We start from the raw sequence: 20,852 nt of genomic DNA, 5'->3' as shown, positions 1-20,852 counted from the left end.
GGAGAAAGATATGGCAGTCTGCGTCTGTAAAGATTCACAGCCGTGAAAACCGTGAGGCAGTTCTAGTCTGTCATAGGGTCATTATGGGTCAGAAACCACCACTCCACGGCAGTGGGTTTGTTTTTATGGAACTCAAGAGGGAGAGATCGGAGATGGAGGGAGGAGAAGGACAGCTTTTCTCTCATTTTCACCCAACAGCCTCTGAGTTTCCCTGGCCGAAAGCAGTTGTCGCCTCACCAACCCGGGCCCAACCCAGGCCGCCCCTGCCCCGCCGAGACCAAGCCGAAATTCTCTGAGCCCGCGCGCCCCCTACTGGAGGCCTGGAGAGGGCTCAGCCTCCAGACTATATATAAAGGCAGCGTGGAGCGCAAGAGACCAAGACGCGAGCGAGAGCCGAGCCGGCGCGGACGGAGGGCGCTGTGCTGTCTGAGGTCTCCAAACGGCTCGCCATGGCTGGTCCGCCTCAGCAGCCCCCTTACCTGCACCTTGCCGAGCTGACGGCGTCCCAGTTCCTGGAAATCTGGAAACATTTTGATGCAGACGGTCAGTAAAACGCCCAACTTTGTGTCCATCAGCCTCCAGGGGACTGCGGTAGAGGGGAAGGGGTGGGCTGAATGTATGCAGGCGTACATCTTTGCCCCACGTGGGGTTTTGGCCACAGAGTCTGCTAGAGTCGGGGTCTCACCTTTGGGAGACAACTGGGTGCTCAGGTAACAACTGTCAGTAACTTTTCTTCCCAGACATAGGCACTGGGCTCTTGCAGCCTCATCTGAGCAAGCTGGAGCTTTCCTGGAGAGAAGGCCTGGGCTGAGCGGGCTCCCCATTACTCCCCCTGCCATCTCCCACCTTTCTCTTCAGGGTACCTGCCTGGCTTTATTTGCTGCAGCCACAGGTCTCAGAAGCCCACTCAAATCTTTCCTCACATTCCCCTTTTGTTGAATACTAAGTTAGCCCCATCACAATCCTGGGGCCTGGGGCGAGCTGGGGACTCCTGCAGGGAAACCCTTGGCTTCCCCAGCCTTGTTGGCTGGGAGCAGGAGTGGGGAAAGGCGTTCCGGGCCCCTCGCACCTCCTAGGCTTCCTTCGCCCATTTTCCAACCCCCATGGGCATATGGGTTTCCCAACAACAGCCACAGTGGTGGGGACAAGATTGGGTTCTAACCCCAGAACTGTTCCCTCATGGTGACGACCCTGGGTGCTTTCAGTGGTTCCATTCTGGGGTAGGGGGAGGCACAACCTTAAAGGTATCAGTGACCACTCTGTGTGGTTTCAACACTAACTTATCCCCAAAGTGAGGCTGGATTGAACAGCCTTCGGATTGAGATTCCAAAAGTCTATAAAGCTTCAATTCAGGTGCAAAGGGAGGCCCCCTCTGGAGGCTTCTCATATCACTAGAGACTCTCCATCACTCAGAAAAACAGGTGATCTCCTTTTCTTCTCTGAGGTCTTGGCTGGGGGTAAGCATCCAACATATTGTGGCATTTCAGACCCAATGGCAAGGTGGTGGTTCAGGGTTTTTATCCTGGGAGTGAGAGTGAGGGGGATGGGAACAAGAGAGAAAATCAGGTGGTGGCTCACTTCATCATTCCTGTCTCCCTTTCTCACCTTGGCGAGGTGTGGAGGTAGCTAAACAGAGGCCCTCTGCTCACAGTACTGTGGCAAGGTGTGGGTTAATGTCTGGGGATACTAATCAGTGAAGCATTGTCCCTATGAGCTGACAAAACCAGAAGGGCAGAGAAATGGGCAGCTGGACCCCTGGGTGAAGACCCCGATCTGCTGTAAATTACTGAAAACGGTTGGGTAGATGGTTAAATCTGTAAAATGGGGCCAAGGAGTGGTTGTATTTCTAATCCCTGGCTCAGGCAGTAAAAGTCCCTGAGTGGAAAGAGCTATAATAGGTTTGTAGCCTCTTAGTATTCCAGATGACATGCCTATTCCCTAAGGATGATCCTGCCAGTTTATCTGCACCAGAGACTTGCATGATTCAAGGAAAGTTACCAAGTGGTCAAGGTTATGCCACCGGCCTCCTGCCAGATGAGTCAGCTATAAACAGAGCTCCACGATTCTACTTTTTCTCTGTTCTCACAGGGCAGCCAAGAGAGCTCTCAATAATCATGCAAATCCTTACATTTATATGACACTGTACTTTTCAAAATGCAATTGCACCTTCTTGAGTCACGCTCTGTGAGGCTGGCTGCTGGGCAGATCATGATTCTCCTTGCACAGACAAGGAAACAAACACAAAGTGTGACTTGTCCAAGGTCACACAGCAGGTTAGTGGTGGAGCTGGTTCCTGGCCAGGGCTTATTCCCACACTCTGGATTCTGGACACCTGATTGGGTTGGAAGAGGGGTTTTTCCATGATGGTAGATACAAGTCTCCTTTTCATTCTCTGCAGAAGGGCCTCAACCCAACCTTGGAGGAGACCAGCAGTTCCTTTCATTGCAAAGAGGGGTCTTTCACTCAGCTAGGGCATGGCTAAGCTAGAACAAACCCAAGTCTTTAAAGACCCCCAAAGCCATGGTGCCTGTGGCTCCCTCTTGCTCTTGTGTGAAAGAGGAGCTAAAAGCTTGCTTCTGGCCTCCTTTGTCCACCAGGCTCCCCATAGCCCTCTCTAGGTCACAGCCTCAGGAAGTCCCAAGGAGAGATCAGAAGAAGAGGCTAAGAGGCTGAAAATGCCAATAAAGTGGAAGAGAAAGGTGATCTAGGAAAATGCAGACACAGCCAACTGGCAGTTCACGAAAGGATCCAAAGCAAAGCTTTGGGCTGCCTTGGCCTGACTTCTCTCTGACCTGCCTCCTTCCCTCCCCGGCCCTCCCCTTCTGAACACACCTAGGCTGCCAGCGAGCCCCCCACCTCACCACCTGTGCTCCCTGCTCTACACTGGGCCTCTCTCTTGCTATGGCTTCTGTTTTCAACTTGTGGTTTCTCCCCATCTCTAAGGCCCCCCTGCCACTCAAGACCTTAAAAGCCTCTGGGAGAACTTGCCTTTGCTGCTTACCAGGTCCCTGGAGTAAGTTCACTGGAGCTCAATTAATCACAGCCACCTGTGAGAGGGAGCCACCTCCCCACCCCTCTGGACGCCCACATCACTACATCACGTAGTAAACAAAGGAGACCTTAAGAGACAGCTAGACGCCAAGGAAGGAGGGGAGCCAGGAGGGAAGAGAGTACAACTCTTATCTCAGCCCATTCCTGAACAGGAGGAAGAGTCATAGCCTAGTGCCTTTGCCCAAAGAGCCACATGATTTTCAAGATGACCATTCGCCTTAGGGTGGAGAATGGAAGGAGCAGGCATGTTGAGAGTGGGAAACTGGCACTCAAAGAGTCAAAGTCCCTTTTCACAAGATCACCAGGAAAGCAGGAGAGAACCCAGGAATCCTGTTTCCCAGGCCTCTACACCACTCCGTGGACCTTGCTCAAGATTAGCCTTTGGGAAGATCCAGATGTTGTCTCTCAAAGGCAAGAGTAGGGAAGATGGCGGCTAAGCCCACCCTGTGTCCAGAGTGGGGGTAGGGACTTTTCCACATATCACGTCTGTACTCTGAATAACCCTTAAACTCACTGCCATCGAGTCAGTTCCGACTCATAGACCCTATAGGACAGAGTAGAACTGCCCCATGCAGTTTCTTAGGCTGTAATCTTTAAGGAAACAGACTGCCTCATCTTTCATCTTTCTCCTGTGGAGAGGCTGGTAGGTTCGAACTGCTGATCCTCTAGTTAGCAGCCAAGCACTTAACCACTGTACCACCAGGGCTCCTCAATGACCCTTGCTGTTGTTGTTACATGCCGTTGAGTCGCACCCAACTCATAGCAACCCCTTCTTGGGTTTCCAAGGTGGTATCACTACAGAAGTAGATTGCCCAACCTTCCTTCCGAGGAGTGGCTGGTGGGTTTGAACAGCCAGCCTTCTGATTAGTAGTCAAGTGTCTTAGGCACTACGCTACCAGAGCTCCCGAATGACCCTTGTTGTTGTTGTTGTTGTTATGTGCCGTCGAGTCATACCTGACTCATAGCGACCCCTCCTTGGGTTTCCGAGGCAGTATCACTACGGAAGTAGGATTGCCCAACCTTCCTTCCGAGGAGTGGCTGGTGGGTTTGAACCGCCAGCCGTCTGGTTAGCAGGCAACTGTCTTAGCCACTATGCTACCAGAATGACCCTTACATGTCCTTATATGTCTGAGTCTGTTGACCTGTTGCTTCCTGGCCACATTTTTGTCAGGAACATTCTTACTCCAGGCAGATCCACAGAGCTATGTGGCCCCCACCAATTGAGTCCCTGAGGCTCCTATTCTGAGGGCCATCAATTGGAGATCCATGCAGGGATAAGGCTATGACTCAGAACAGAAATATCTTAACCTTTGCCACCTATGGCCTATGGGATCAAGTAAGAGGGTAGCGACCAGATGGGCAATGAGTTCTCCCCCACAGGCCCAACACACGTTCACACGAACTGGGAGCGAGACCAAGAAGGGAATCCTACTCACTTATAACAATCAATCCTACATAGAGATACTTGCAAAACATTACATGAACAAGGGGATCTGCTGCAGTGTTTTTTGAAATACTGAAAGTGTGAGGGGTGGGAATGCCCATCACTTGGGCATTGCACTGATTCCTGCAGTGAAGTATTATGAAACCAAAAAGGTGGAGCTTTTTGCACTAACATGGAAAAATGGCTGATGCATTCTTAAGAGAAGAAAATGTAGCAGAACACTGTATGGTATAACCCATTGTTTATTATTAGCAAAGTTCGTATGTTTGAAAACATTTCAAAGAATATAACCAGGCAATACTGGTTATCTACTCTACAGAGTAGAGGAGGTAAAATTAAAGAGCATTTTCTTTCAGTTTCTAACTTCTGTGGTGTCTGAAAATTTTACAAGCGCATGTGTTTCTCTTGTAATCAGCAGAACAGTAAAGATGTAAGAAGAAAATAATTTTATGGACACCTCCCCAAAAAAGTACATTTCCAGAAGGGAATCTGTCCAGACTTTTCTGGGCCTTCATCCACCTGTAGATGCACCTGGTGAAACAGGGGCTTCTCCAAGCTTCTCACATGGCTGAACCTTCATTCCTCACCTGAGGGCCTCTGAGGACCCCAGCACTTGAGCACTTTGAAAATTAGCAAAGGAAGAACCACAAAGGGCCAAGGAAGGCTCTGCCTTGTCTTCCTGCCTCTGTTCTCCTACACCCAATGGTAATTTTTTAGGAAAAAAAAAAAAAGTACACTTTAAGCCCACACCCCACCGAGGACCACTTGCCAGAACCATGTGCCCAGACAGGATCCCCCAAGGTGCTTGTCACTGTTAATTATTTGTCCCTGGGTATGGGTGGAGCTCTGGTGGTATAGTGGTTAAGGCATTTGGCTGCTAACCCAAAGGTCAGTGGTTCGAACCCACCAGCCGCTCCATGGAAGAAAGATGGGGTAGTCTGCTTCTGTAAAGATTTACAGCCTTGGAAACCCAATGGTGGTTTCTATGAGTCAGAATCCACTTGATGGCAGTGAGTTTAGTTTCTTTTGTGGGTGTATGGAGTGGGTGACAGTTGGGGACCAAGAACAATAACATCTCTCTGAGGTCAAGAGAGGCTTGGACAATGTGCATTTGAATACTAAACAGAGGTTTTTAGAGTATTAAAGTTTGGATGCGTGCCAAAACAGGGCTACAGAATATGTGGTCTGTGTTAAGTGTTTACATAAATACTGCATCATTGACATTGCGATGTAACTGTGCTGTTCATAAGATAATTATAGGATTTATAAAAACAACTGCATCTTGGCACATGGAAGTCAGCAGAGTCTGAGGACCAGACAACCAAGGCTGTCTGATGAGGGCTGTCTTTGAACCCTGCCAGAGAATCTCCGTGGGGTCCATGTAAGTCTCATTTGAGAATAATGTCAGTATTTGAGGCTCTTTGGGGACAGCCCTCCTGCACCATACACTCCTGCCTAGCCCTTGGGATAGCCCTAGGAATAAGTCCCATCCTCTGCCCGCCTCCTCTCTCCCTGCTAGATCCCCAGCTGCCTCACTAATCGGCCTTTTGCTGGTAGGGTGCCTGAGGTGTGCCAGTCTGTGCTAAGTGTCTTCTGTGTGGCCCTCACACCCTCTGTCCTGCTTCTCCAACAGTGATTGTCCCCTCAGGAGGTGGCAGTTGTGTATGTGAAGAGCTGGGGCTCCCCCCCGGGAGGCAACCTAGGGGATGTGTCTTTGCAAACAAGCCTTTCAGCCTGCCTCGCCAGGACAGCTGTCAGCCATGCAGATCTGGGCATCGCTGGCCACCTCAGGTGTTTATTCCCCTTCCAGACTTCAGTGGTTTCACTAGCCAAGCCCTGGGGTAGGTCTCGAGGGTTCAGGAGACCCCTCAGGGACATCTGCCCAGCCCTAGGGAGCCAGAATTAATCGAGCAGGTTTGCAGCTCTTGGAGAACAGCGCCGCCCCAGCCTGGCGGCTCTCCTGGGGATTGCATCATGTGCCCTCCTCTGCCAAGCTGGTCCCATCTGGGCCCTCTGGCTTTGGCCCTCTCCCCTCCTCTTTGGCTCTCTGCTATCTCACCTCCACTCTTGCCCAATCTGCCCCATCCTCTGGCTCCCCCAGGCCTGGGAATCTTCCCAGCTCAAGGCTGTCAGTTGCCCACAGGTTCAGGGGCTCCACAGCCCATGGTCTAGAAGCAGCACAATCCAGAAACACAGATTCAAATCCAAGTGTGTGAACATTCAGCCACTAGCTGCCCTGGCTGGGGCAGTCATGCTGAAGAATCACCTAGAAAGTGTGCTCAGACACAGACTGCTGAGCCCTGGCCTCCAAGGGAGTCAGCAGACCCCCAGGTCACTCTTGTGCACCTTAGACTTGCTACTCTAATGCAGCCCTTAACCCAACTTCACATGAGAATCACTTGGGAGCTTTGCAAAAATACCTATGCAGAATCTCCTTCCCATCCATGAAGTCAGAAACTGTGAGTGTGGGGCCCAGGCAGTGGTGTTTCACAAGCTCCCCAGGTGGTTCCAATACCCAGCCTGGACTAGGAAACCCTACTCTAGAGAAAGCAGTAATGCTGGAACTCCTTGGACTGAAGAGTTTCTGCCACAGATTGATCTAGAAGACCTGAAGAGGATAGGGGAAAAAAAAAGCTTTCTGTTTACTTGAGATTTTCCAGTGTTTTCACAGATTAGTTTGTGTGGCTCTCACAATAACCCTATAAATCAGAGAGGAAAGAAAGAGTTCTGCCCATGCTAGTGATGAGGAAGCTGACGCTCGCAGAGAGTGACTTGCTCAGCACAACAGGGAGAACAATAGAGCTGGAGGTAGAATCATACCTCTTACTCAGATAACCTCTTACCTGTTCAACTCTTCCGAGATCTGTAAATGCCAGTCTCATGAAGAAACAAGTAGACCTCCTTCCACTGTGGGGTGGTACCCAGTCAAATGATAGAGTGGTCTTCAGTTACGGTTTTCCAGCTCTGGTAGCATAGTGGCTAAGACACTTTGCCTGCTAACCAGATGGCTGGCGGTTCAAACCCACCAGCCACTCCTCGGAAGGAAGGTTGGGCAATCCTACTTCCGTAGTGATACTGCCTCGGAAACCCAAGGAGGGGTCGCTATGAGTCGGGGCCGACTCGACGGCACATAACAACAACAACAACATGATCAAACTGGAAAGAAGTCTCTTTAACTTTTAGGAAACTGAGGCACATTGGTGGTAAAGAATGGTAAAACCAAACCAAACCAAACTCACTGCCATTGAGTTGATTTTGACTCATACCAACCCCCTTTGGGTTTCCGAGGTTGTAAATATCTACAGAAATAGATTGCCCAGTCTTCCTTCCACAGAATGGCTGGTGGCTTTGAACAGCTAACTTTCTGGTTAGAAGTCAAATGCCTTAGGTTCTACGCCACCCAAGCTCCTAGCAAGAGTGGAATAAAGAAGGATACAAGGGCCCTGGATCCCAGCCCATCCCCCTCTCCCTAACATTCTCAGGATGTAGTTTTTCTGGGAGGTTAGGAGTGATGGTTACTATGGTAACCACATCCTTGTCGATGCCTATCTGCATAGGATTTTCTTGGTGGCCAGTTACCCCACCTCACTAAGAGAGTCATAGAAGGAGCAACCCCTTGTCTATGTGGATGTTTTCCCTAGAAGGATGTAGCCCAACCCATCCTCTTCCCCCAGCCTCAGATAACAGAGATGGAGACTGCAGGTAGTTGAGAGAGGCCAAGGCAGTGAAGGCCTTTTCCCCCAGTGGTGGAGTATGTTCCTTCTCAGTCCGCGGCTGCTGCCTGCTTATCCAATCTCTGCTCTTCACCCTCTGCCTTGAGCTGATTGGTTCTGGCCATTCCTGTCTGGCTGTCTCACCCCAGTAGAACATGACATGCTCTCAAGGAATAGGGCCATCTCTGAAACATGGTAGCAGAGGGCAAGTTGAACTGTTGTTCAAGTAATTGAACCACATTCCTGTCCCTTTATTGGGAGTGGACAGAGGCGAGGTGAGTATGGCCAGAGGCGCTCATCCAGCTTCTGGAAGCAGGGAGAGCTTTTCTAGTGTCACCACCCCAGCTCTAGGCCCCTCTCCCGGCCTTTTATTTCCCTCTGCCCTGCAGCTGGAGCTTCAGAGAAACCTTCCCTGCCCATCCTATCCACATAGCCTCGCCAGGCAATCTCCAGTCTATTAGCCATTGTTCCTTCATTGCACTTGACATTATCTGGAAATAGGGTGCTTAAATCCATGTCCCTGTTTATTGTCTGCCCCCACACCCTCTACCCACTTAGAACATAAGCCCCAGGATGAGACCATGTCTGGCTCGCCTTTGCATCCCCAGTGCTAGCACAGAGCTCAGCAGAGTGAACGGATGAGTGAATGAAGCCTGGGTCAGGCTTTAGGACACTCTTCTTCTGGCCCTGTCTTGCTATGTGATCCTGAGCAGGTTGCTTACCTTCTCTGTGACTCGGTTTCTTCTTCTGTCACAAGGAGGGGCTTCTCCTCTGCCATGTTGTGATCACATGTGTCTGAAAGGACTGACTGGTTAGACGGCAGGGACTAGATCTTGTATGTCTTCATATTCTCTGTGGCAACCCATCCAGGGTCTCGAATTACCTCCTAGATCAAAGAAAGAGGGTGAAATTGCCTTGAAAATTGAAGGTACTAATGAAGGACTGATGCACACTACAATGTCAATGAACTTTGAAAATACCATGCTAAGTCAAAGAAGCCAGACACAAAAGGACATATTGTCCGACTGTATTTATGATATCCAGAGTAGTAAATCCACAGAGACCACAACCGATAGTTGTCAGGGTCTGGTGGGGAGGGGGCTGGGAATCAACTGATTACTGACTATGAGGCCTGCTTTTGGGGTCATGAAACTGGGAACTAGACAGAAGTGGTAGATGCACAATATTGTGAATGTACTAAATGCCACTGAATTGTTCACTTTAAAATGGTTAGTCTGATGTGAATTTCACCTCAATAAAAAAAAATGAAGGGTGTTATATCTGTAAGGGAGTTTTTGACATTAGGAAATGTCCATTTTTTCCTGCTGGGAGAGGCCCTATCTGACTGAGTTTCTTGAGGTTGCTAAATCCCTTTAAACCTTTCCAGAACAAGGCAGGGTAAAAATAAATGTGTTTTTTCTTGTGAGTCTCAGAAAAAATGCATAGAAAAGGTAGCCCCCATGGGCCTGCACTTTTCTACTTTTCTTCTTGCTGTTCACATGTACACTGGGGCATGGTTCAGTGCCAGCCTTGTCTGCTTTGGCCTTCCTCTGCACCCTCAAATCTTCCCAACCAGAAGCAAGAACCCAAGGCCAAGTTGTCCCCCAGCATGGGCAGCAAAGAAAAGCCCCACCATGTAGTGAAGACCGCTGGTGCTGTTGAGGCTCACCAAGTGCCACCAGTTTTAATGTCTGAGGAAGGCACTATCATCATCCCCATTTTAGAGATGAAAAAACTGAAGTTGAGAGAGGTGATGTGACTGGCTCAGAGTCCCATAGCATGTGTGATTCAGGCAGGAGAAGAGCCAGGTGTCAGTAAACAAGATGGGCCAGTAACTCTGCCAGCCTCTAAATAGCAGGGGAAGGGGCTGAAGAGCTGGCAGAGCAGCAAGGGGCTGGTGCAAAGCAGGAGGCCAGCAGATTGGAGGGTGGCAGCTGATCAGAGCTGAGCGGCTGTGCTCTGTGGCATGCTGACAGTCGGGCAGGGCCCCTTGGAGTGCCTTCCCGCTGCTTCCTGACATGCTTAGCTCATAAAACACACACTCACGTACTCACTCACCTTATATATCCCCCGAGCCCTGACTCCCAGCCCAGCCTTTGTGACCCCTGCTCACTGAACCACGAGGCATGCTTACAGTGCCGGCTCCAAGCCCACCTCCTACCCCATCATTAGGCTTCTGGAAGCTAGATGGTCCAGAGCTGAATGCCCTGTCTGACCCCGCAGTGCCTCCAAGGAGACGGACGTGACTGCCTTCTAAGCTAAGATGAAATTTCACCAAAGAAATGGGGCAACAGCCAGATCAAAACCAAACTCATTATTCTTGAGTTGATTCCGACTCATCCTGAGCCTGTAGGACAAGAGTAGAACTCCCCCACGAGGTCTCCAAGGCTACCATCTTTACGGAAGCAGACTGCCTCGTCGTTTTCTGGCAGAGTGGCTGATGGGTTCGAACCACCAACCTTTCAGTTAGCAGCCAAGCACTTAATCACTGCCACCAGGGAGTGACCAGGGAGAGAAAAATGAACTCATTCCTTCAATTCAAAGTCATCAACTGGATGATTGCCTTTTTACCTGGAAAACCCTTCCTCTCTTCCACTCCCTCACTCCTCCTCCTTCCCTTTCCTGCCTGACATTAGGCACAGACTTAGGACATTCCCACTCTCCTAGACCTTCAGAGTACTTCCCAGAAGAAAGACAACCACTCCACCCTGGGAAAGATAGGCACGCAAGTCCCACCCTATCCCCGTTAAGAAACCATTTGCCATCGAGTTGATTCTGACCACGGGGACCCCGTGAGTATCAGAACTATGCTCCGTGGGGTTTTCAGTGGCTGATGTTTTGGCAGTAGGTCACCATGCCTTTCTGCCAGGGTTCCTCTGGGTGGACTCAAACAGCCAACCTTTTGGTTAGCGGCCAAGTGTTGACCATCATTTGCACCACTCAGGGTCCCCCACCCGCGTTAAAACGTCACAATCACATCTTCCTTCTGCAGACAAAAGTACCTGATTTATCTCCTGCGATTCTCTCCATGCAATGGCATCTTCTGCAGTACGGGGCTCCTCTAAGGTTACTTGTTCAGATTTAAATTCTTGGGGATACTAGGAAGACAGGCTGGAAAGAGACTTCCCTTCCCCAGAGGTCAGGGTAAAGTCTCCGGTTTTTTTTTCTTTGTTTACTTTGTAAGTCCATTTGCCCTTGAAGAGAGCTCCCTACCACCTCCCCTTCTTTCCTGTTCAGTCTCCTCTGTGGGAACCTTCCTCAACTGCTGTAGGCCAGATTTGGAACTTGACTTAACCCAGTGGTTTCTAAATTTTGCTGCACGCTGAAATCACCTAGGGAGTTTTGTTGTTGTTGTTGTTGTTGTTGTTGTTTAAACTATGATGCTTCGGTCACACCCCAAACTAACATCGTCAAAATGTCTGGCGGTGGGAGCCACACATATATGTGTTTTAAAGATGCCCCGGGAGACTCCTAAGTACAGTCACGTCTGGGAAGCACTGCTTTTAGCCTTGTCTGCTTTCTCTCCTACAAATGCCTCTTCGCATCACAGCCAAGAGCATGGTCAAACTCAGCCCTGGCCTCTAGACCAGCCAGGCTAGAGGCTTGAGAATCTAAACGAGCCCTCGCTCCTGATAATCAGGTACTCCCAGGTTACGAAGGAGGTCCACTCTAAATCGAATGTGTAGGTAAGTTGGAACAGTTCTTATTGAGCCTGACTTTAGTGCAAGAAAAAGCTTGGAGCTTTTTCAGTGATTTAAAAGCTGCATGTGCAACAAGTGAAAGTAATTGTGATGAAAAATCCATTGAGGGGTCAGTTCAGTTGTTTCAAACCCAAAACCTAAACTCAAAACCACTGCCACTGAGTCAATTCCGACTCACAGTAACGTTATAGGCCAGAGTAGAACTGCCGCATAGGGTTTCCAAGGCTGTAAATCTTTTGTGTGTGTGTCTGTGTGTGTGTGTGTGATTTGGGTGAAAATTTACAGAGTAAATTCATTTTCCATATAGCAGTTCATACACATTTTGTTTCATGATATTGACTGCAATTCCCCACAATGTAACAGTTCTTCCTGCTTCCTCTCTGTAGTTACCTCTTCCCTGTGTCCTTCCCTCCCAAGCACTCCCGCCCCTCAAGCTGGCTCCCTGTGCAAACACTGCCCTTTGGTTCTCCTACAGTTGATCACTCCAAGGACTGTATCTACCTAATGTAAATGTTCTCACCCCATATGCCTGTCTGTTGTTTGGTTGGAAGCCACAAGAATGAGTTCAGTTCCAGACCTGAAGGGTAACTCGGGGCCATAGTCTCAGGGTTCTCACTGGGCTCTATCAGATCACCAAACCTGGTCTTCTTTTATGATTTTGAGTTCTGTTCCACATTGTTTTCCCACTCTATCCAGGGTCTTTTGCACCGATCACCCTCCAAGTGGTTGACAGTGGTAACCAGGCACCATCTAGTTCTTCTGGTCTCATGGTTATACAGACTGAGGATCGCATGGTCTACCAGTCCTCTGGACTAATTTTTTCCATGTGTCTTTGGTTTTCTTTTTTTTTCTTTGCTCTGTTCGAGGAGAGATCCATTGTTGTATCTGGATGTCTGCTTGCAAGCTTTTAAGACCCCAGTTGCTACTCACCAAAGTAGCATGTAGAATAGTGTTTTTGTGTAGTATGCTATGAAAAGGCTATAAATCTTTATGGAAGCAGACTACCCCATCTTTCTCCCACAGGGCGGCTGGTGGGTTCAAACTGCCAACCTTCTGGTTAGTAGCCAAATGCACTGCACTGTCACAGTTCCTTCAGTTATTTCAAAGTAAGGGCAAATTTATATAACATTAAAGTACAGGTTGTCTGTAAGTTGGACATTCATAACCCAGGGGACTTACTCTTATTGCAGTTCAGGCTTTGGCTTTGCCTTTTCCCCCAGATTCAGTCCCATCTTATACATAGGTTCCGGCAATTGAACTCAAACCACAACAACATTTATAGCATACTATTATAAGCCGTTACAGGAGAAAGATGAGGCACTCTGTTTCTGTAAAGATTTACAGCCTTGGAAACCCTATGGGCAGTTTTACTGTGTCCTATAGGGTTGCTGGGAGCTCTGGTAGCATAGTGCCTCAGGCACTTGAGTGCTAACCAGAAGGCTGGTGGCTCAAACCCACCAGCCACTTCTCAGAAGGAAGGTTGGGCAATCTGCTTCTGCAGTGATACTGCCTCGGAAACCCAAGGAGGGGTCGCTATGAGTCGGGTCTGACTCGACAGCACACAACAACAACATAGGGTTGCTATGAGTCAGAATCAACTTGATGGCAACAGGTTTGGTTTTAGTTATTATGAGCCCCCAGTTGGGTACTGTGTGCTGTCCAGGTGGCCCCTGACTCACGGCAACCCCATACACAATGAGATAGTACTGTTGGTGATCCATAGGATTCTCACTGGCTGACTGTCAGAAGTAGATTGCCAGGGCTTTCTTCCTAGTCTGTCTTAGTCTGGAAGCTCCACTGCCGCCTGCTCAGCATCGGACCAGCATGCAAGCCTCCACTGGCAGATAGGCAATGGCTGTGCGTGAGGTGCACTGGGCAGAAATCAAACCCTGCAAGCGGTCGTCTAAGATGCAACTGTTGGTCCCTCCTCATCAGGAGCAAAGAAGAGTGAAAAAAATTAAAGACACATGGAATGGAAACAGTCCAAAGGACTAATGGACCTGACACCAGAACAACTAGATGGTGCCCAGCTACCACTGCTACAGACTTGGAAAGGGATCAGAATTGGAGATCCTGGATAGAGTAGAAGAAAAATGTGGAACAAAATTGAAAAAAAAAAAAGCCCAGGTTTACTGGTTGGGTAGAGACTAGTGGAGCCCCCAAGACTATGGTCCCGAATTGCCCTTCAGGCCTGGTATTGAACTCACTCCTCTGGCTTAACTCTCAGCCAAACAATAGGCCTACTAGCAGAACACCTACACCAGGGAGATGCACTCCTTAGAGCAATCAACCATGGGAGATCATTTGCACAGGGAGAAGGGTAAGGAAGCAGAAATGCATAGGCAAGAAGGACTCAGTGAAAGAGTAACCACAGGGAGGAAGTGGGAGGAGAACTGTTACACTGCAGGGAGTGTAATTAGTGTCACAAAACAAAATGTGCATGAACTACTGAATGTCAAACGAATCTGCTTTGTGACATTTCACCCAGATCATGTGGAAGGCAACAATTCTACCACTGAACCACCGCCCACTATCACAACCCTGTGAGGGACTGTTATCACCCTAGTTTTGCAGTTGAGGAAACACAGACTCAGATGGGTTAAATAACTTCCCTACATTCACACAGGTGTGCCTGATGGCACAATGGTTAAGCATTTGGCTGCTAACTGAAAGGTCGGAGGTTTGAACCCACAGCCACTTCACTCCACAGGGGAAAGATGTGGCAGTCTGCTCCTGTAAAGATTTATAGCCTTGGAAACCCTATGGGGCAATTCTACTTTGTCCTATGAATCAATGCAAAGGCAATGGGTTTGGTGTTTTTTTTAGAGTCACACAGCTGGTGAGCGCAGCAGAATCAGGGTCTGCATTGAGGTTGCCTCGCTGTTGCTTGATCTCTGTGACCAAGTCTCTCTGGTGCCCCCACCCCACAGGACAGAAGTCCTGCCTTTCTCTTTTCATGCTTCCTTCCTACTCTGGGGACCCAAGTTCTGCCTCTGACTGCATTCACCCTGGAACCAGAGCCTGCCACCTGCTGACAAACCTCTACCAAAGCTGACGACCTGTCTCCTGTGTGACCTACTGCTTGCCTGGATGGTGATGACAAACCCTGCAGCTTGCAGCTTCTGCCAGGGTGTCCCAGACGCTGGTGCCTCCTGGCATCCTTTGCCTGTTAGTGCATACTCCAAATAAGCAAACGCCCTGAGGGTGGGAACTACATCCACAGCACTGCACAGTTCAGGACTGGCCTTGACACATGCTGGTGGGGAGAAGTTCTCCCCAAGGCCGTGGCTTTCCCACCCCATCCTGCTCCACATGGCTCTTTACTCTTAGCTCTATGATTCACTGCTTTCCTCCCACCCCTTTGTTACCTTTGCAGGAAATGGGTATATTGAAGGCAAAGAACTAGAAAACTTCTTTCAAGAGCTGGAGAAGGCAAGAAAAGGCTCTGGGATGGTAAGCCCAGCCCCCCCCCCCCACTGTTCACATATTTCTGTCCTCCCTACCTGTACCTTCAGGCACTGTATGTCCCAAGATGAGTGTCCCATCAGTGGGCCTGACATCATTGGTCTTGATACTTGGAGCTTTTCTTTTATTTACAAGTACTTTTTTTAAATGGAATACTCTCTGAAAACAGTGCCTTGCCTCAATATCCTTAGATGCCTAGAACGGTCAAGAATGGGCATCAGGGGTTCACAAACCCCCAAAAGGGTAAAGCGTGCCTTTGTATACGTAAGTAAGTCTGAGTCAGGTGCCGGTTTAGAACAATCCTCAATTTTCCTAGGTAGAGTCCACAGCCTTCCCAAAATGCTCAAGGCCATGACTCAACACTGAACGCCTAGGCTAGTTTTAGCGCCTTTATTCCAGCTCAGGCTTTCTCAGCCTCAGAATTATTGGCATTTGGAAGTAGATAATTCCTTGTGGTAAGGGGCTGTCTTGAGCACTGTCCAGACATTGCCAAAAGTGCCCTGGGGGAGTGGCAAAATCATCCCCAGGTGAGAAACACTGTTCTAGACCAGCAAAGATGGGATCCTCAGCAAGAGCCTGAAGGAAAATTGAGGACCGTTCTAAACCGGCGTCTGACCCAGATGGTACTGGCTGCCCTCATCTGTGGAGGGCACACTGTTCTTGTTGACCTGCCTGAAGTGACTCTAGATCACGCCCCAGCTCCTTAACGGCAAAGAAGATATTTCCCCCGCTGTGAAGCTCATACTATAAAATTTGCTAAAGCCTTTTGGGGGAGGCATTAGAAATAATGGCAAGCCAAGGTAACTGGAGCTAGTCTTTGTGACTCCTGTGTCTGGCTCTGGAATACGTGCAGTCAGACCCACTCCCTCCCACCAGCTCCTGTGGGTCCTTTGGGGGTCTCTCCTCTCCCCTGCTGCGTGTCTGTTGGCCAACTCCATGGTTAACAGCAGCTCTTCAGGAAGCAGTTTGGGAGATGAGTCACAAATGCGCCAGTGAGGGCTCCAGCTTGGTAGTGTGCCCCACCGAGAGGAGGTCAGAGCTGTGGGCTTAAGAGGCTTTGAGGTGATTCATGGGTCTGTTTATCAGCAGCCCCCTGCCCTCCCTCATGAGTAGGATAATGAAGGCTGGATCACGGAAACACAGGCTTCCAAACTGATCCTGGCTCAGTAGGCAAAAGAACATGTTTTTATGAAGTGCTTCAATTCTGAAACCCTTCTCTTAGTCATCCCCTTCCTCAGATGGCATCAACAACAGTCCCGGCAGATACCATCCAGGACTGATGCTCAGAGCAACTGTTACATGGTAGAAAGAACAGTGGACTTGAAACCATGAGGCATGAGTTCAGATCCTGGTTCTGCTCACTGAGTGACCTTAGGAAAAAGTCACTTCATCTTAGCCTCCATTTGTGTGTAAAATGGAGGGACCATAACCTCATGAGGCTGTTGTAAAAATTAAACAGGATGCCATGCCAACATTTGTGATAAATGCCTAGGAGCATGCCAGCAGCACTGTGGGTGCTTAGTAACTGTAAATCAATACATACTGGCAAAATTGAGACGAGTTCAAATGGTATAAAGCATAGAAGAGATGTGGGAGAGGGCCCAATCCTGCCAAGCACACAGCTCACCCGGCGGTCACCAGAAAGGTGAAAGGAAGGCATCAGCTGGGAAAGGTGGAGTCATCTTTGCTTGGGGATGAGGAACAGCTTTTTAATGCAAATAATTTCATCTCAAGCCAGGGAAGGTTTTATAACTTCAAGAGAGTCTAAGATTGAAGATAGGCAACAATGAGCTAAAGGAACTGTTAAAGTTTACTATCTTAACATTAGTCACAATAACTGAATGGGCTAATTAAATTACTCCTCTTCATATTCTCCCTGGCATGAAGTCAGAGTGAAAAATATTGTGGAGTTGCCAGTTAGTCTTTAAAGAACATGCGCAATTCACCTTGCTGTAGTAGAGGGCAGGAGCTCCTCAGTTCTCACATCTGAGAAATGGGAGTAAGTGCCCACCCTTCCAACAGAGTTATGGTTGAATCCATCTCAGAGGCAGAGGTGCATGGTAGGAAGCATGCATATGTGTCCTGTTTCCCTTTGGAAATTGTGTGATGAGCCTTGAGAAACAGATGACTTGGATTTGGTCTGGTCTGGACTAGGAAAGAGTTGCCGTATCACTCAGAGCATCAGCTCAGCCCAGTTCCAGGCCCACAGACTCAGACACAAAATGACCCCTGCTGCCACCATGCCAAGAGGGTATGAGACCCATGGCTCAGATGTAAAATCTACCCCCTCTGTCTTTCTACAGATGTCAAAGAGTGACAACCTTGGGGAGAAGATGAAGGAGTTCATGCAGAAGTATGACAAGAACTCAGATGGGAAAATCGAGATGGCAGAGGTGAGTCCTGTTGTCCTGGTTGAGAGCTGTGTGGGAAGGGCCAATTGTCCCCTGTGCCTCTCCCATGCCCCGGGCATCATCCTTGGGGTCTAAATGAAGTGCCTTAAAACGCTCTCTAGGTATATGCCCCAAAGAATTGAAAGCATAAACTCAAACCAACACACGTATACCGGTATTCACTGCAGCTTTAGGTGGTGGAAATAACCCAAGTGCCTGCCCATCAACAGATGAATGGAGAATGGATAAACAAAATATGGTATATCCATACAATGTAGTGTTATTCAGCTAAAAGAGAAATTAGCTTCTGATACATGTCACCTCATGAATGAACATCCCATGACATGAATGCTAAATGAAGTAAGTGATTTCTCTTATATGAAATCTCTAGAATAGGTAAACCCATCAAGACAAAAAAGATTAGTAGTTAACAGGAGGGTGGGGAAGGCTGATAGGGAGTTTTTTGTTTTGTTTTGTTTTGTTTAAAAACAGAAAAAAAAACTTCTCCTCTTGTCCACCAGTACTGAGGCTGACCAAAGAGAACAATTGGGGCTTTTTCTGCGTATCTTTCCCAAGGGAAGAGGAAGCCACGAGACCCAAATGCCTTCAGGGTCTAAGAGGGGCTATAAACGGATGGTAAACCTAGTCCGAGACAGTAGAAAGAGCGAAGATTGGTGAACAGGAGCGCTCACACTCCGAGGGCAAAACTAAAAAGTGTGTGCGTGCATGTGTGAGAACATATACACATATACACACATACATGTATGTACAGCATATGTGACACATCCTGCCACACAGCCTCTCCATGGCCATGTTACCATCCTTCCTACAGGAAGCTCTGATCTGCTCCCTGGCAGGTACTGACAGTGTCTCTGTATCCCCACAGCTGGCGCAGATCCTGCCAACCGAGGAGAGCTTTCTTCTGTGCTTCAGGCAGCACGTGGGCTCCAGTGCCGAGTTTATGGAGGTGAGGCCAAGATGCTGCTTTCTTCTGCATTTGGGGACTGCCTTCCTCCCATGTTCACAGCCAGCCTCACCCTAATGCCTGGCGGTGGTCCCTGGGAGATGCTAACTAACCCCTTAGAACTCTGCTACTCCAGGTCTGGCCTGTGAACCAGCAGCATTATGATCTGGAAGGCTAGAAACAGAATTCCTGACCTGCATCAGAATCTGCATTTTAACAAGAGCCCAGGTGATCTGTGCGCACATCAAAGTGTGGGGAGTAAGAGGAGAAGGAAGCTTGAGTTGAGTACAAGGGAAATGCTCTTCACACGCTATCTCCCTTGTGGGGCTCTGTCCTAGACATTTGTCTGTTACAGGCTCTGAGAAACCGTGTAGTAAAGAAACCTGTTCCATTTGGTCTGTCTCCAGTATCTCCCTACTTTTCTTCTCATTCAAGAGCATTACAAATTTCTACCCAGTCAATTCCAACTCATGATGATCCCATGTATATCACATAGGATTGTGCTCTGTAGGGTTTTCAATGGCTATTGTTTTGGAAATAGATTGCCAGGCCTTTCTTCAGGCACCTCTGGTTAGACTCTAACCCCCAACCTTTTGGTTATCAGTCAGGTGCATTTACCACATAGACCATCTTTGTTGTTGTTATGTGCGGTCTAGTCGGACCCGACTCATGCCAACCCCTCCTTGGGTTTCCAAGGCAGTACTACTACAGAAGTAGAATGCCCACCCTTCCTTCTGAGGAGTGGCTGGTGGGTTTGAACCGCCAGCCTTCTGGTTAGCAGTCACCTAGGGACTTCTTAATAACATCCACGTCCCTCAAAATCAGTTCCAAGGAATACGCTTGGAGAAAATGCTCAAGGTTGGCCAGAGTTCTGCCAACACCACATTTTCCTTGACCACACTACCATAAAGAAAAGAAGGAATAATGCACCATCCTAACGCTGGGAATGCCCAGGGAGAATTCCAGTTTCCATTATCTTCCAGGCTTGATCTCTGAATGTGGTCTGGGCCGCAGTGTCCCCCCTTTACAATGAGCAGCACTATCCTTGCAATACAAATTTTTTTTGATCTTCATGTGAAATATCACATCCAATTTTAAGAGTCTTTTGAGTAAAAATCACCACGTCCTACTTCAACCAGGTAGTGTTAGATTGAACCATATGAAGTTGCCTATATTTAACCATTTTGGACTTATAAAATATGGCAGTTTCATATGGCTCAACCAAACAAGTTAATCCTGATGTCAAGTATACTACCAATTATTTCTTGCTACATTTCTGGGACTCTTCTTAGCTGTCTGGTGTGTGTCCCTCAGAGTGAAACTCAGCCCACACCCACCACACACACTGCCTGCTGTGATAAATAACGGCTGGCCTTACATGTGACTGGTACTGTCATCCCGTTGTGCTAAATTCTTTTCTAGCCACGGTAAGCCCCTTTCCCTGACTTCCTGCTAGCCCAGAAACCCACATGGCAGTGAGTTTTCCTTCATGGACAGAAAGTCGCTTAGCAATAGCCATTTCTCAGGACAGAAGAGTCTGTCTTTAAATGACAACTAAGCATCAGATATGGATTTAATTTTATGGTGTTTTAAAGGATTTTCTCCAGTTTCTTATAAGATGGCATGATTCAAGAAGCTGGTAATTGATATTCTTGAATGTGTTCTTGGTTCTTCTCTTGCCTCTGGGGGGAGAGGGGCGTCTTGCAGATCCTTATAACTTGGCAGCGTTCTACTGTGTCAGTTGTTCTGTCTATAGAAAAGGGGAGTGACATTCCTGACAATGAGGCAGCCAAAGACTGACAATCTGTTCCATGGCTGGTCTGGAAAATGGGGGTGACGACAGCCTGCAGGGGCCAAGATGCTTAAAGAGGGACAAAGAACAGCGCTGTCCCACTCTCTGCCCCTGCCTCTGCCTGTCTTCCCCCCTCTTCTCTTTCCCCTCCCATCTCAATCTAGTTGATTGAATTTTTCCCTTTCCCCTTTCCCTCTCCTTCCCCCTCCTCTTCCCCCCACTTCTCTCTCCATCCTCCTCTCTCCTTTCCTCTTCCCTCCTCTCTTCTCCTCCCCAACATCTCCCCTGTTCCCTCCCCTCCTCCCTCTTTACCCTCCCCATCCCCATCTAGC

General features: G+C 48.6%; 1 protein-coding gene across 1 annotated transcript in view; it reads left to right on the top strand.

Moving 5' to 3' along the window:
- Window positions 1-449: 449 nt before the first annotated feature.
- CALB2 (calbindin 2) overlaps window positions 450-20,852 on the top strand; it is a 30,907-nt gene continuing 10,504 nt past the window's right edge. Inside the window, exons 1-4 of the mRNA XM_007940340.2 lie at window positions 450-543; window positions 15,286-15,362; window positions 17,678-17,767; window positions 18,651-18,731. Of these exons, the coding sequence (XP_007938531.1) occupies window positions 450-543; window positions 15,286-15,362; window positions 17,678-17,767; window positions 18,651-18,731 (342 nt within the window). The remainder of the gene's footprint in view (window positions 544-15,285; window positions 15,363-17,677; window positions 17,768-18,650; window positions 18,732-20,852) is intronic.

The sequence above is a fragment of the Orycteropus afer genome, unplaced genomic scaffold (genome assembly GCF_000298275.1).
Source record: "Orycteropus afer afer isolate SDZICR_OR568_19922 unplaced genomic scaffold, OryAfe1.0 scaffold00067, whole genome shotgun sequence".
In the NCBI taxonomy this organism is placed as follows: domain Eukaryota; kingdom Metazoa; phylum Chordata; class Mammalia; order Tubulidentata; family Orycteropodidae; genus Orycteropus; species Orycteropus afer.
This window is presented reverse-complemented; position numbering and strand designations above follow the sequence as displayed.